Source organism: Palaemon carinicauda, chromosome 44, assembly GCF_036898095.1.
Source record: "Palaemon carinicauda isolate YSFRI2023 chromosome 44, ASM3689809v2, whole genome shotgun sequence".
NCBI classification, from domain to species: domain Eukaryota; kingdom Metazoa; phylum Arthropoda; class Malacostraca; order Decapoda; family Palaemonidae; genus Palaemon; species Palaemon carinicauda.
In genome coordinates this window covers 34647031-34662030 of record NC_090768.1, presented here as the reverse complement: position 1 = coordinate 34662030, position 15000 = coordinate 34647031, and the positions used below count along the sequence as shown (strand labels likewise).

General features: G+C 36.1%; 1 protein-coding gene across 4 annotated transcripts in view; it reads left to right on the top strand.

Moving 5' to 3' along the window:
• Window positions 1-15000, top strand: part of LOC137634459 (uncharacterized) — a 486588-nt gene that overhangs the window by 437896 nt on the left and 33692 nt on the right. The window contains exon 1 of one of the 4 annotated variants that reach the window (XM_068366863.1): window positions 11800-11960. The exons of the other annotated variants lie outside the window; for them this stretch is intronic. Within the exon in view, the coding sequence (XP_068222964.1) occupies window positions 11817-11960 (144 nt within the window). The 5' untranslated portion in view covers window positions 11800-11816. Of the gene's footprint in view, window positions 1-11799; window positions 11961-15000 lie in introns of those variants that run through there. 4 annotated transcript variants of the gene reach the window in all.

Genomic DNA, 15000 nt, shown 5'->3' with positions numbered 1-15000 from the left:
TAAATTTACAGTGTTTACCATTTATAATATTGTGTATTGATGCTCTTTGCGTCAATAGGCGTAGGAGGAGATGATGATTATGATGACTATTGTATATACATCATATGTGTTCATGAATAAATTTTTAGGTAATAAGTTCTCTTGCTTGAGGGTAAACTCGGGCACACTATTCTATCTTACTTCTCTTCCTCTTGTTTTTTTAAGTTTTTATAGTTTATATAAAAAATATTTATTTCAATGTTTTCACTGTTCTTAAAATATTTTATTTTTCCTTGTTTCCTTTCCTCACTTGGCTATTTTCCCTATTGGAGCCCTTGGGCTTATAGCATTCTGCTTTTCCAACTAGGGTTGTAGCTTAGCAACTAATGATAATTATAATATTATTCACAATTCCACCTTTCACTATTCATACAAGTATGTTTTTAAATTAAAAACACATCGAATCGAGAACGCCTTTTGAACAGGAATTTTAAATCCTATTTTATTTACTTTAAAATATTTATCATACTACTTTTTATCCATTTGATAAATTATGGCAAATACGTAACAGAATGTGATATATGGCCGAACTGTGTGTAGGATGTGGAAGAAGACGGTGTCAGGCGCTTCCACGAGATTATGTTAGGCTTATCTAGTGAGGAAGTGTAGGAAGAAGCCTGTTGTCTGAGAGAGGACTATTTGTGGGTGGGAAGTATGAAAAAACCAGGGAGTTACAGTTGTTTGCCCTAGATAAGTCTCACTGCTGCCATGGGTTTAATCACACAATAATTTAGTAGGTATAATTTTTTGTTCAGAATAAATTTTATTGGCATCGAATTTGAATTTATATATGTTTGAAAGCATTACTGCATGTTTTTTATGCTTGGGTTGAAAATATATATCATTTGCAGCGCAATTCCTTATGAAGATATGCTGGTATTAGATTAATCTTGCGAACCTCCACTTCGTGACTTGCACGTGAATGTATTCAGGCTATACCTTTTTGACTTACGTACTCACACTTAAGCATTTACCCTTAAGTATGTATTTATGCATGCATATCATTCATACTTAATTTCCTATAAACGCTATGTTGAAAATCTTTTGTTATTCATGAACGAATGTTATTCAGACAAACATGAGACCCCTGCATTGTGCAATCCTGCCAAGCAGCATTAACTAGAGAAAGCAAAAGCGATTGTCCATTGACACTGGCAACCAGCTATTCATTACGCTTGCATTACCATGCAGCAAGTGGGCGTGCCTCAGCACATGGCCCGCACCTTTCTTCTGTTACTTTGTACTTTCTACTTCTCTTAATGACTGTAATAACACCAGTATTAAAAATGACGTTTCCTGTGCTGTTTTTGTCAAGAGGGAAAGGAAGAGAGGTGGTTCTTGTTGTTGTCTGGTCCCTGGATGATCCCTATTGGAGGAGGGCTGATACAGTGATTATATTGCTGTCTTTGTGTCGTGGTCTGTTATTCATTAAAGGTTTAAAGGCCGCTCATGAATGGCAGAGGCAAGGGACAGTGGCAGTGCCTTATCAAGCAAGACAATGCCCTAGAAACTGACTATATATGCATATGATCAGCGCCCAAGTCCCCTCTCCACCCTAACTAGAACCAAGGAGGGCCAGGGAATGGCTGCTGATGACTCAGCAGGTAGACCTTAGCTCACAAGGATGGTGGGGTTACAACAACCAAAGACAATAACGAGTTTGAGCGGGACTTGAACCCCAGTCTGGCGATTACTAGTCAGGGACGTTACCACAACATCGACCACCACAACCCCATTGCATGAAGTTGACTTGGTTTTAATAGACACTTTAGATACAAAACATACTCTATGAAGGACTTTTCTATCGTATCTTGGCTTCTGTTTGTTTCGAGATGATTTTTGTTTTTTTTTACTTATTCTTTAGTGATTATTAATTAATATTATTATTGTTGTTGTTGTTGTCGTCGTTGTTGTTATTGTCGTCGTTGTTGTTACTGTTGTTTGTTGTTGTTATTATTATTGTTATTTTTATGATTATTATTACAACCCTAATTGGAAAAACTGGATGTCTTAAGCCCAAAGACGCAAAGAGGGATATTATTATTGTTATTATTATTATTATTATTATTATTATTATTATTATTATTATTATTAAGCTACAACTCTAGTTGGAAAAGCAGGATGCTATAAGCCTTAGTGTTCATAGAATATATTTTATAATTATCTATTAGAATAAGACTTATAGTTGTTAAAATACATCGCTACTGATGTATTTAACAACAAATAAAAAAATGCTTACAAAATCCACTTCTATTGTTACATTAGCACCCAGAGAAGGTTAGGCCCCCCCCCCAACACACAAATACACAGCTTAACACCGGACGCTCGAGTATACCACGCAATGTTCATGTGTAAGGGAAAGTATGTACCGATGTGTTTTCGATGGCAGGATGTGTCCGATCCATGTGTTACCGTCGCTGTGGTAACATCCCGGCTCCCATCTATTGGTGCATCCTCCCTCTACTCCTCCCCCCCACCCCCCTCCATGGTGGCAGGAACGTTGTTGTTTCCATCTCTCTCTCTCTCTCTCTCTCTCTCTCTCTCTCTCTCTCTCATTTCATTTTACCTTTCAAATTCAGCTTATTTCTCTAATATTTTACCTCAAATTCAGCCCCCCCCCCCTCTCTCTCTCTCTCTCTCTCTCTCTCTCTCTCGTAATATCCGTTACCGTGACCCCGGATGTCATCATCTCCTTCGACTCTTGCTATACAAAACATCACTCCTCCCTCTTCCCATCCCTTGCTGTTTTTCCTCCTACTCCTCCTCCTCCTCCTCCTCCCATCTTTTCCTCGTATTCGTTCCTCCCCCGACATGTCTCCCAATTTTATTCCACTTGGGTAAACCCCGAGTCTGCGTATTTAAATTACTTCTGTCCGCCGTACTGTGGCAAGTGTCTTGTTTGGTATTTAAATATTCCTTCGTCTTTTTTTCCCGCGCTTGACGAGATATCTTGGAGCATTCTGATTGTCCCGGTGTAAATTCAGCGAGAAATCTAGAGCAGTTTCTTCCTTTATGTTCAGTACCGTAGTAATTTCATTTTACTGTTGTTATCATTATTTTTACTAGCTACGCTGGAACCCTAGTTGGAAAAGCGGAATGTTATAAGCCCAATAGCTCCAAAAGGGAAAAATAGCCTAATGAGGAAAGGAAATAAGAAAATAATTAAACCACATGAAAACTAATGAATATCGAATGTATAATATCCTAAGATCAGTCACAACGTTTAAAATAGATCTGTCGTATATAAAACTACGAAGAGACTATTATGTCAGCCTGTTCAGTATAAAAACATTCGCTACATGTTTGAACGTCAGATTTCAAGCTTCTATTATATCTTGGATTTAACTGACCATTTCATGCATAAGAACGTTGCCTACAAATTTATCTAAGTTTGAAATGATTTCAAAGTATGTGATCTTGTATGTGTACACTCATTCCATTTTTCTCTTTACGAATCTCCTCTAATGTTAATATTGAAATATAATACCACGAATTATCTATGATTCGGATACAGTATTTATCTAGAAAATCCACTGTGATAATGAATAGCTGCGAAAAGAATCACTTAGCAATTGAGGAAACCTTCAGAAATAAGCTATAGATGGCGTAACTTGTAGAATACTCTGACGAAACTGAACTATATAGCAATGTACTCTCTACGTCGTAATATGCCAAGTACGTTTGATTTATTTTTGATGAATGTTTGTTAAGAATGTTATGAACTGGCTTGTGTATTTTGCTTTATTGCATTTATGTGCTTGGAAGACAATATGCACGTAAGATTTCTTAATGCTAAAGAAATTTTGGCAGTACGACACTGCTTATTCTTTAGCCTCCTGATTTCTGATAATATTTGTTCGGTCTGACTACATTTGGTTCATTCCTTGACATATGTTTCTTGCAACTGATTTCTCTTAATATTTATTATCATTACTAGCTATGCAGTGCTACAACCCTACTGTTGCTAGGAAAGCTGGATGATATAAGCACATGGGCTCCAACAGGGAAAAATAGCCCAATGAGGAAAGGAAATTGTTGTTGATATGCCAGGTTATGTCATAACGTAGACCAGTCAGTCTCTCTTATCTTATGGAAGTTGTTTTGAAAATAATTTCCCCTTGAAACAAGGTTGAACGGCTTCCTAAGTATCACAAAAGGATAGGAGTACCTCGAAAACGTATGTTCTCAAGTGTTTGGCAAATATAATGTATATGCGCAGTATTGGTGGCCATCACATTGTCAACAGTGATGTTTTTATATCAGACTGTTGCTTAGAAAAGGATTTTTCTACATTCCCTTCGAGGCATTTTTTTTCTCTCTGGTGATTTCAATGCCAAGATCAGCCAGACTTGATTTGGCTGTTACTGATCCCTTTCGTTTCTGCTATTTATGGACTCGTCATTCTTCTGCTTGTCTCAAGCTCATAAGTACTCTAAAATAAAACTTGTATATGACCATCTTGCATAAAAAACTAAGATTCCTTGCAGTCGTGTGCTAATCGAAAGCATTGAAGTATTCTAATATTTTTTCCTTTAAAGGTGTAAAAGTTTAAAGGCCCCTCATGAATGGTATAGGCAAGGAACAGTAACATTGCCCTATCAAGCAGGACAATATACATATGATCGGCGCCCAAGCCCCCTCTCCACCCAAGCTAGGACCAAATAGGGCCAAGCAATGGCTGCTGATGACTCGGCAGATAGACCTATAGGCTCCCCAAACTACCCATTCTTAGCTCACAAGGATGGTTAGGTTGCAGCGACCAAAGAAACTATCGAGTTTGAGCGGGACTCGAACCCCAGTTGCAGCCGAGGTAATCTTGACGCTTTTGACAAAATAATAATAATAATAATAATAATAATAATAATAATAATAATACAGTTACTGTATGAACTTCATAACCTGGGTCTTGTAGGATATGCTTTCAATATTCTTCACAGTTTTCAAGTGACCGATAGCTCTTGGGTTATGGTAACATTGATTTCCAGTTTCTTGATCCTAGACCTGTCTTGTCTGATTTTAGTTTACATAGAACTTTTTGTAAAATTTACAAATTCTTAGAATTTATTTTTATGTGCACAGATGACATTGCAATTGGTATTTTTTTTTATTTCAACAATACTTTCATGGTAACCTTGGCTTCAATGATTCTTTATTGAAGGAATATGGTATTAAATCCACTTATTTCTTATCAGTGATTTTTATTCTCTTGTCTAAATGGTATAAATATTTCAAGATCTGTTATATTCTGTAAAAAATCTTTTATGTGTTATTATTATTATTATTATTATTATTATTATTATTATTATTATTATTATTATTATTATTATTATTATTATTAGCTAAGCTACAACCCTATTTGGAAAAAAATAGGATGCTATAAACCGAAGGGCTCCAACAGGGAAAATAGCCCAGTGTGGAAAAAAAATAAGAAAAAAAGATATAGTGTGGCTAAGTGTACCCTTAAGCAAGAGAACTCTAACCCAATACAATGGAAGACCATAGTACAGAGGCTATGACACTATCAATCAATGGTAAATTTGGATTTAAATTTTAGTCGGAACCACCAGTTTTGCATTTAGTGTCTTGTAGGGACAATGCATGTTACTTTTTAAGTTATCAACATTGTATCCAAGTTTCTCCAGAGTTCAACTGCTTCATACTGCTCATCAAGAAGAGTATTTTATTCTTGTTGAATGTAAAACATTATAAGTGTTCCTGGCAGTGTTAACGATGTTGATGCTCATAAAGATTAAGAAACCTGTAGTTCTGTTTTAAAGCTTCTTGTTAGTTTGCTTATATTTGTCTTCTGGTCTTTATATATGCATTGTTCTTTGTTTTATTAATTGAGTTTGCCTCGTTTTTACCTTATTCAACAATGCTGTTTGTTATTTTTTTTCTATTGGGTTCCTCTTAAAGTAAGGACACTTTGCTATTAAATCATGCATATTGGGGTTAATAACCACCTGCATTCTTTCCATATAAATGTGTGCACAATGTTAATAGTTAAGAAAATATTGTAAAGAATCTTTCAATATTTTTTACTACTATCGTTATCATTTACTATCAATGTAAAGGGCAAAAGTTAAACTTCTGAGGATGTAAATAGTAATTATAATTGTCATATCTATTTCTTATAATCTATCTATGTTAGATAGTAAGTTAGTACGAAAAAACTACAGTTAATTTTCTCATTTTCTGAAAATCTTAGAATTCCTCATGCTTGGACAATTCACGAAGCGAATCTTTGCAATGTTTCATGGACCAGGGCCGCGTTAATATGTCCCCAACTCTAACGGCTCATGCAGTTCTTGACATTCTCCATAAATGTTTTTTTTTTTCTTTTTTTTTTCCAGCAGAAACTCGCTTTTCTTTATTCCTAAACTGCATTTCGTTACGTTTGCCCAAATATCTCTGTGTACATTCCTTTGTAACTTAAAACTTCCCCACTATTTTTAGATGAACGGCCATCCAACTGGAGAGAGAGAGAGAGAGAGAGAGAGAGAGAGAGAGAGACTAAATTTGAGGGGTAAAGTATTAGAGAGAGGAATAAGCTGAATTTGAGAGAGAGAGAGAGAGAGAGAGAGAGAGAGAGAGAGGAGAGAGAGAGAGAGGCTAAATTTGAGGGGTAAAGTATTAGAGAGGATTAAGCTGGATTGGAGAGAGAGAGAGAGAGAGAGAGAGAGAGAGAGAGTAAAGAACCTGGGGAATTCCATCCCAGGAGAGCCAGAAAACAGGTATGGTGAGCATATTTTGATCATATTACAATAATTAAAATAGAAGAATGTGTTTTTGTTTATTAGTTTTTAGTAGTTTCTCTCATGGTTCAGTTGGGATTGTATAAAATGATAATGTCTTTAGAGAAATGGTTGATTCCGTTTTTATATTCTAAAGGGTTAGTGACACCTTTAAAACATACCATTTACGAAATACTCATTTACTATTAATTGATATCGTAGCCGTGAAAACCTAAATTAGACGAATCCTGTGTTGGTTTTACTGATCCACTGAGCTGTTGGTGTTTTTGTTTGAGACAATATCTCTTTTTTTTTCGAGAGTTCTCGTATATTGTATGTTTGTTTGATGCTGTTTGACATATATATATATATATATATATATCTCTCTCTCTCTCTCTCTCTCTCTCTCTCTCTCTCAGGTTCAGAAGTATAGATATCATTTACAATTATTTTGTTGTTTAGATCGTGATCGTAGTATTGTTTGCAATTTCTTAACTACAGATTTGGTATTTAACTGCAAGAGCGTACAAACTATTTGAAAATTATGTAAAAAAAAAAAAAAAGAAATTTTAACTGAAAATCAAGTAGATCACAATACCAACTTACAAAAGGACTTACGTCGTATAAGGTTAAAATAAAATTTTATATAGGGAAACAGTTGCTAATGTGTACACAATGTAAGGATGGGCCTGGAATGTCCGGTTATTGATCCCTGGGTATTTCTTGAGCATATCTGGAAATGTCACTGACGTTGCTTGGCCGGCTCAAGAGGGTAGAGGTAATGCTTGGGACATTCCTTCGTGCTTTGTAAGCCCACAATTTGATGTTTGTTTGTTTGTTTTGATGCAAGTATGGAACGTTAGAATGAAGTCTTGTGGAAAAGGGTTTGCAAAGTGGTTTGATAATAGAAAGTACGTGGTTTCAAAGTTCAGAATTTTCTTTCGGCATATTTTGGAATAATTACTTACTTTAAGAGCTGTTTTTTTCTTGTCCTATACAACAGGGAACCCTACTCTCTACAGGGCCTCCGTAGTCTTTTTATCTTAAGGTAGTTCATTCGAAAGCATTCAACAATTCACACTGTATATTGCTCGTTTATTGCTAAATCGACGCTATCGAATCACTCGCAGAACAAGAATAAAGGGATAAAAAAAAAAGTAAATAGAGGGTAGAAGGAAGAGGTAAAATAAGCAAGTAATCGAATGAAGTAATGAGAGATTTTAATGGGCGATGGATAGGGTTGACAAGAAGAAAGTAAGAGAGAAAAATAAGAAAAGGGAGACCAAGATTTTTTTTTTTTTTACTGTGACGTAAATGGATGTAGAAAGGTCAATGAACAGATGTATTTATGAATGAAAGATGCAAGTGAAGATGCTGTTTGAAATTAAATCACTCCTGGGTTGATGGAGCGAATCTTTGCGAAGAATTTGTAAAATAAAAGATAGATCGATCTGAGTGATGCCGGAGGAAAAACAATTAGTGTAGTTTGGTGATTATTATTATTATTATTATTATTATTATTACTACTACTACTACTACTACTACTACTACTACTACTACTACTACTACTACTACTACTAGCTAGCTAAGCTACAACCCTAGTTGGAAAAGCAAGATGCTATAAGCTCAAGGGCTCCAACAGGGAAAAATAGCCCATTGAGGAAAGGAAATAAGGAAATAAATAAACGATAGAAGAAGTAATGAACAATTAAAATAAGATAATTAAAAACACTAACAACATTAACAGATATTTCTTGTATAAACTATAAAAAGACTTATGTCAGCCTGTTCAACATAAAAAAAAAAATTGCTGCAAGTTTGAACTTTTGAAGTTTTACTGATTCAACCACCCGATTAGTTTGGAGATGTTCATGGAATTGACAGTTGAGGTTCTTAAGTTGGCGAATACGAGTCTGCAGAATGTAAAGGTACCAGGATTTAATAAACTAACTGTGAGAGGAAGTTGCTGATCGTTGCAGATAAGGTATGTCTGGGTGAGAGAAATTTTCCATGGGAATTAATGAGACGAGCGATTGAACCGGTGTGTGAAGGTAGAGGTACTAGAGGCGCTTATAAGAATTTTATAAGAATAACATTACTTGGTATAACCAGGAAATTGAGTTGTTGGATTTTGATTGAGAATTTAAAAGCAGTGTTAGTTTTGATAAAGACGATTATTAAAGCCATTGTTGCTACTGTACTGTAATGTTAGGAATTTGAAGGAAAGAGGAATAGCTGTATGTTACGTACATTGACCTAGAAAAGTAATATTATAGATTCATTGACAGGTAATCTATGTGGTGTGGAAATCGTATGATATAGAGGATGAGTTGTTAAGAGCTAAAAAATTGTTATTGAAGCAATATTTTGTGTTTGATTATGCAGATGAGAGAAATGACTAATTTGGCAGTGAAGTGGGTCTTGGAAAATGCACTGCAGTGTTTCATTTGCTGTTTATTAACACACTGGGTGGATAAATGAAGTGGTGTTAAATGTATGTGCAAAGTTGTACGATAAGGAAAGGTTTCGTGAATGGCCTATGGAAGTATTGATATTTATGGATGACACACTGCTGATTGGCGGTAGTGAAGAGATCTGCAGATATAATGAAGAATGTAAACAGAAGCGAGTAATGATATTAGTGGAAGTACTTCATATTCTTCCGACCCTATTAATCCCACTGTATTGCAGGCTTGGCCGTTCGAGTCGACCTTTTCCATCTATTTCTATCCCTTGCATCTTCTTCCTCCCAGTCCCCACCTCAACCCGTATACCTCTTCACCGCATCCATCCATCTGATGAGCTGACGCCCCGCGGCCCGCACTCCTCCTCTCCATCACTGGCATGTTCTTAGCGCTCTTGATTGGTTCCATCTCCTCCCTTCTCATTACATGGCCATAGTATCTCAGACGAGCTTCCACAGTCTTCTCCTTTACGCTACGTAAACCACACACACTTCTTATATCTTAAATCACCCAGCCAAGATTCTTGGGCAGGACGTGTTGTACTATGCTAGCGTGATTTTCAGATTCATTTCAGAAGCAGGTCCTCTGAAAGATATTTAAATTTTATAAGGGCATCTTTGCTTTTATGGTTTTGAATTGAATTTCCTTTTATTCTTTATTTATGGTAAATGATATCTGTGTCAATGACCTATGTCAGGATGCCAGACTCTCCCTCCTTTCCAGTAGTGATATTCCAGCTTTCAATCACGCCATATTCCTCTCATTTCTTTCCGACAGTTCCTCTTCTATTCTCTGAAGTGCCCAACGTTTCAGCCCTATATGATAGTACGAGTTTGATAACTGTCTTATATTTGTATACGTATTTGGGAGTCAACACAACGAATGATGCTACGATGACGAGAGATGAATTACTGAGTAGATAACTGGACGGCTCATGGCAGAATATTCATTTGCAGTATTTATTATATCAAAGGTGTTTATATGAATAATTTGATTGTGGTGCCAAGTTCTTTATTACTGAAGACTTTTTTGGTTATTTTACTCTAATAAGTCCGTAATTTTTGGAATCATTGTCACAGTATTCATAAAAGTAAAATTCTATAATGATTATTTTTATCTCCGTTGTAGAGATCCTACCCAAGAAAATTTCCATGAATATGCTCTTATTTTTTTTTTTAGATATTTTTCTAATGCCATGATATGGTAGTCTAATTATCTTTCAGGATGGATTAAGCATCCTATTTCCCTTAACCTAATATATATATTATATATATATATATATATATATATAGATAGATGGATATTGTCCATTACTTCTTATATCGTTTATCTAAATCTTATTTCCTTTCCTCACTGGGCTATTTTTCCATGTTGCAGCCCTTGGGCTTATAACCTCTTGCTTTTCCAACTTGCGTTGTAACTTAGCTAGAAATGATAATAATAATAATAATAATAATAATAATAATAATAATAATAATAATAATTGTGACCTTGGGTATGAATTGTCATAGATTTTTATGCTTATTTGCGTATTAACTACTTTCCACCTGATCTCTATGAAGGCATTATTGAATAGATACCGAATAACCTCATATACGGGAAGAGTGTTGCAACTTGCCAAGAAAGTGGTTGGTGATGAGTCGCTATAGTGATCTGGATACATTGATATTTTCTAATTGCATTTCCCCTACATTTGCTATAGTGAGTCATATATCTATTTTAGGTACCCTGGCTGGTCTATCTATCTATCTATCTCGCTGTATATCTATCTATCTATACTGTATATATGTATATATATATATATATATATATTAGTATAAATATGCAATTCTTTATAGAGTTAACACTCAAATTATCGATTTCCAAATATTTTTCTGTAAGGTACCTTTTGAAATTCCTATCAAGAACTCAAATGAAGGATACATAATTTTTTTCCAAATGTTATATATATATATATATATATGTGTGTGTGTGTGTATATATAATTTATTTATTTATTTATTTATAATGTCAATAAGCAAATTTCATCGAATGTATGCACATCGCAAGTAACATCTTGAATCGAATAGTTCCGAGGAGCTGGTTAGGTAGGTTAGCTCTTGTGATATAATGGTCTCGACCAAGTTTTCTCCTACCTCCTGCTGTTTCTCAGCGTTATAAGTGAAAGTTTGAGAAGTGCCCAAGGAAAATTTAGCTCTGGAAGTTTCGTTTTCCTTTATACTCTGCTCTCTTTTGTACATTATTCGGAGGCATTAAAATAGCATTTTTTTTTTTAGGTGTGACTGCACGAATCCAGTGAAAGTTTTGTGCTCTCGCTTTTGTATAATAGAAGTGGTGTAGGTTACTTTTTTATAGTTTTTTTTATGGTATTGCCCATGACTCATAGTTACCCTTATTTGCTTATTGGAAAACCCCAGGGAAGAAACGTACTGAGCGGGAACTCCCCGTATAAACGAACTTGTCTACTGTACCATTCGTCTTAAAGTGGGTCCTAGGTTTTGTCTGGTATAGTAGGACAGTAAACTGAATCTTCATCAGTATACATAAGGTCGTGCTGTGTTACGAATCGCTCGTTTGAATGATATTCTACCAGTTCCCCTCCCCCGCTGGTGATGGTTTTTGTGCGAAAATGAGTCCGCGAAGCAGTACTGAAACCTTAAACGGGTTTATCCATCGACGAAATGTATCGGGTTATTTGGAGAAACTGTTTCTGTGGAGAAGGGTGAGTTATTTTCTTTCGTTTCAGTTTAATAGCCCATCGAGAAATGTTGGATCTTGTGGTTTTTTTGTTTTAAAGCTCTCTTAGATCGCCGTATTCCTGTAGGCATAGACTATGGAGTACTCTCTCCTGAGAGACAGAATCTTTTGTATGCAAGCAGCAAGCAAGTTTAAACCCTTTTGAATACACGGATCAATACTTGAGTACACTGTTGGAAAACCTATATGATAAAGTTTTTTGTCAGGCTGTACTCTTCTCTTCAACGTTTTAGAGAGTTTTGATAAAGGAAGTGTTTAGATTTCATTGCCTTGTTTTTAAATTGCAATTTTTTTATGTGTGTGATATGGTCCATAATATCCCAACACACACCGTGAATTTCTAAGTCTTATTCATATGGTTATTAATCCTGTATCTGTTGTTATTAAGTATAAAACACTTTAAAACTTTCCCATATTTTATTTGCAATGAACGTTCTCAATTATATACAAGGAGAAATTTCTTCCCAGTCAGAACCAATGAACGAACTAACAGGTTTCACAAGGGCATCTTGGTCTGCATTTTCGATGCTTACTCATCACCACCACAGACATGGCTAGAAATATATATATTTTATAAGAAGACTCGACGACGAGTGTGTACACAACGGCCGTGCATACTCATGTACTTTTATGGTTACAAGTAGATTATGCGCTAAGGGCGCTTCCTGGGGAGTAGAAAACTCTCTCTCTCTCTCTCTCTCTCTCTCTCTCTCTCTCTCTCGTGTGCATTGACGAGCATGTTTGATAGGCCTCCTCCATCGCTTTGATAAAATGAAACTTGGGTATAAGGGTACATAAAAAGTACTGCATGATTATAAAATTTATTATCTTGACTAGTTTTCGTATATATGTTTAAAGGTCGCTCATGAAGGGCAGAGGCAAGAGACAACGACAATACCCTAGTAGGACAATGACCTAGAGACTTACCATATGTATTATGAACAGTTCCCATGTTATCTTTCCGCCAAGCTAGGACCAGGGAGGGCCAGGCAGTGGCTGCTGGTAACTCGGCAGAGAGACATATCGGCTCCCCCAAAACCCCCATCCTTAGTTCACAAAGATGGTGAGGTAGAAGACACTACAGGAAACGATCGAGCTAAAGCGTGTCTCGAACTCCCGTCCAGCAGATTGCTGTGAAATGGGTTATTAGTTTATGTTTTTTCACGTTTTAACAAAATATTAGTCTTGATTTATAGTCCGCTTTGTTAATTTGGTAACTTGATTAATTTGCAAAAAAGATTGAGGAAGATTGATACTTTTAACTTTGGTATTGACTGAATAAATGAATAGAGTTGTAAGCACAGAATTTTGGTTCTTTGTTTGAAATGTACAACGAATGCCTTTTGAAAATGTTTATTTTTATTTTTTTTTTATTATCTGTCAGTTCACTGTTCTTTCTGGGAGTATCGCTGTTAGAAAGATTGAGAATTGATGAAATAAGAAGAATGGCAGGTGTAGTGAAGATTATAAGAGTGCCACGACTGAGATGGTCTGGGCACGTGTTATGGATGGGTGCTGGGGAGGGAGTGAAGAGGGCTTGGGAGGAATCTGTAAGGGGGAGAAGATTAAGAGGGAGGCAGAGAATTAGGTGAAGGATGATATGGAGAGAAGTGGTTTGGTGGAAGAGGATGCCTTTGATCATAGGCATTGAAGAGGGCGTACTAGGCAACCGACCCCTTAATGTAGGGATAACGGTGGGGAAATAGTAGTTTACTGTTATTTTTGTATTTGTGTAGGTTCCATTTGAAATTTATAAGAAATCGGGCTTGATATATTACATTCCTATGAGTTCGATGAGTATGCTGTGGCACTCGAGTGCCATATTCCTGATTGTGCTCTCTGTAAATGGAATGGCCTGTCACAAAATTGTCCTCTTAGTTATAACTCGATTTGATGATATGATTTCTTTCGAGACTTTTAGGTCCTGCCCCTCCCCCCTTTTTTATATGCATTTGCGTCACTGAGTTTATTGCAAAGACTTAAAATCCGGGGGTATTGGACCCTAGATTCGGACCCTTCTAGATTAAAAGTCTACGTTATGTAAGCAATTACCCAGATCAATTGTTACTATGCCCAGTGAGGAGTTTGAGATATTATCTTGAACGCACTGGAGTTTCTCGCTGTAACCAAAGTCACAATTGAAGGATTAAAGTCGAAAGCTTTTTGCAATGTAGCATCTGTTAAAAAAATTCGAAATAGAATATGAATGATAGAAAAAACAGATAATGCTGCTGTTTTTATTGTAATCCAACAACAACAAACGCATCTGTTTCTAGTTCACTGCAAGACAAAGTCATCAGGCATGTCTGGGACTTAGCCAGGTTTCATCACCACGCTGACCAGCTGCGGATTGGTGATGGTGGGAGACTTGCGTCTGATCGCCCGCAGCAAACCAACCAAGTATCGGTGGCCCTGAATAGTACAGGAAAATTAACAATCCAATAATATATACTTATTTTCCATTCGTGCGCTGGCTGCTTAGTTTGTGAAATATATAATAAAAGAAAAAATACTAACCCATCCTGTATCATCTTCCCATTCATGCGCTGACTTTGAAGGCAGTGTTCAAGCATGGCGTCACACGCACGCGAGTTCGGGATAACGAAGGATCTTCTCTCGTCAACTGATATTTTTATCTTTTCCCATGTCATTCCTCAACTGGAAATTGTAGGTTCCCTCTTTCCGACACCGTTAGGACCAGAGGGGTCTGTATTTCAGTTTCGCGAAGAAGAATGTGTGAGTTGGGGTCAACAATTCCTGGAGATGAAATTTTAAAGAAATATTTTTCTATTTCCAAACTTTTTCTGTTTTCCAGGGAATTGTGGGGTGAGGGCAAGATGGTCAATTAAGGTACTATATTAAATTGTGATATCGAACTTTTTGAAGAAATAAAAAAAAAAAATTAGAGATTGGCTTAAGAATGTTTTATTAATCTCATTGTTGTCTTACTTTTTATAGTTATGGCATTATTGTATTATTCAGTACTAATATACTAACGTCTCAAG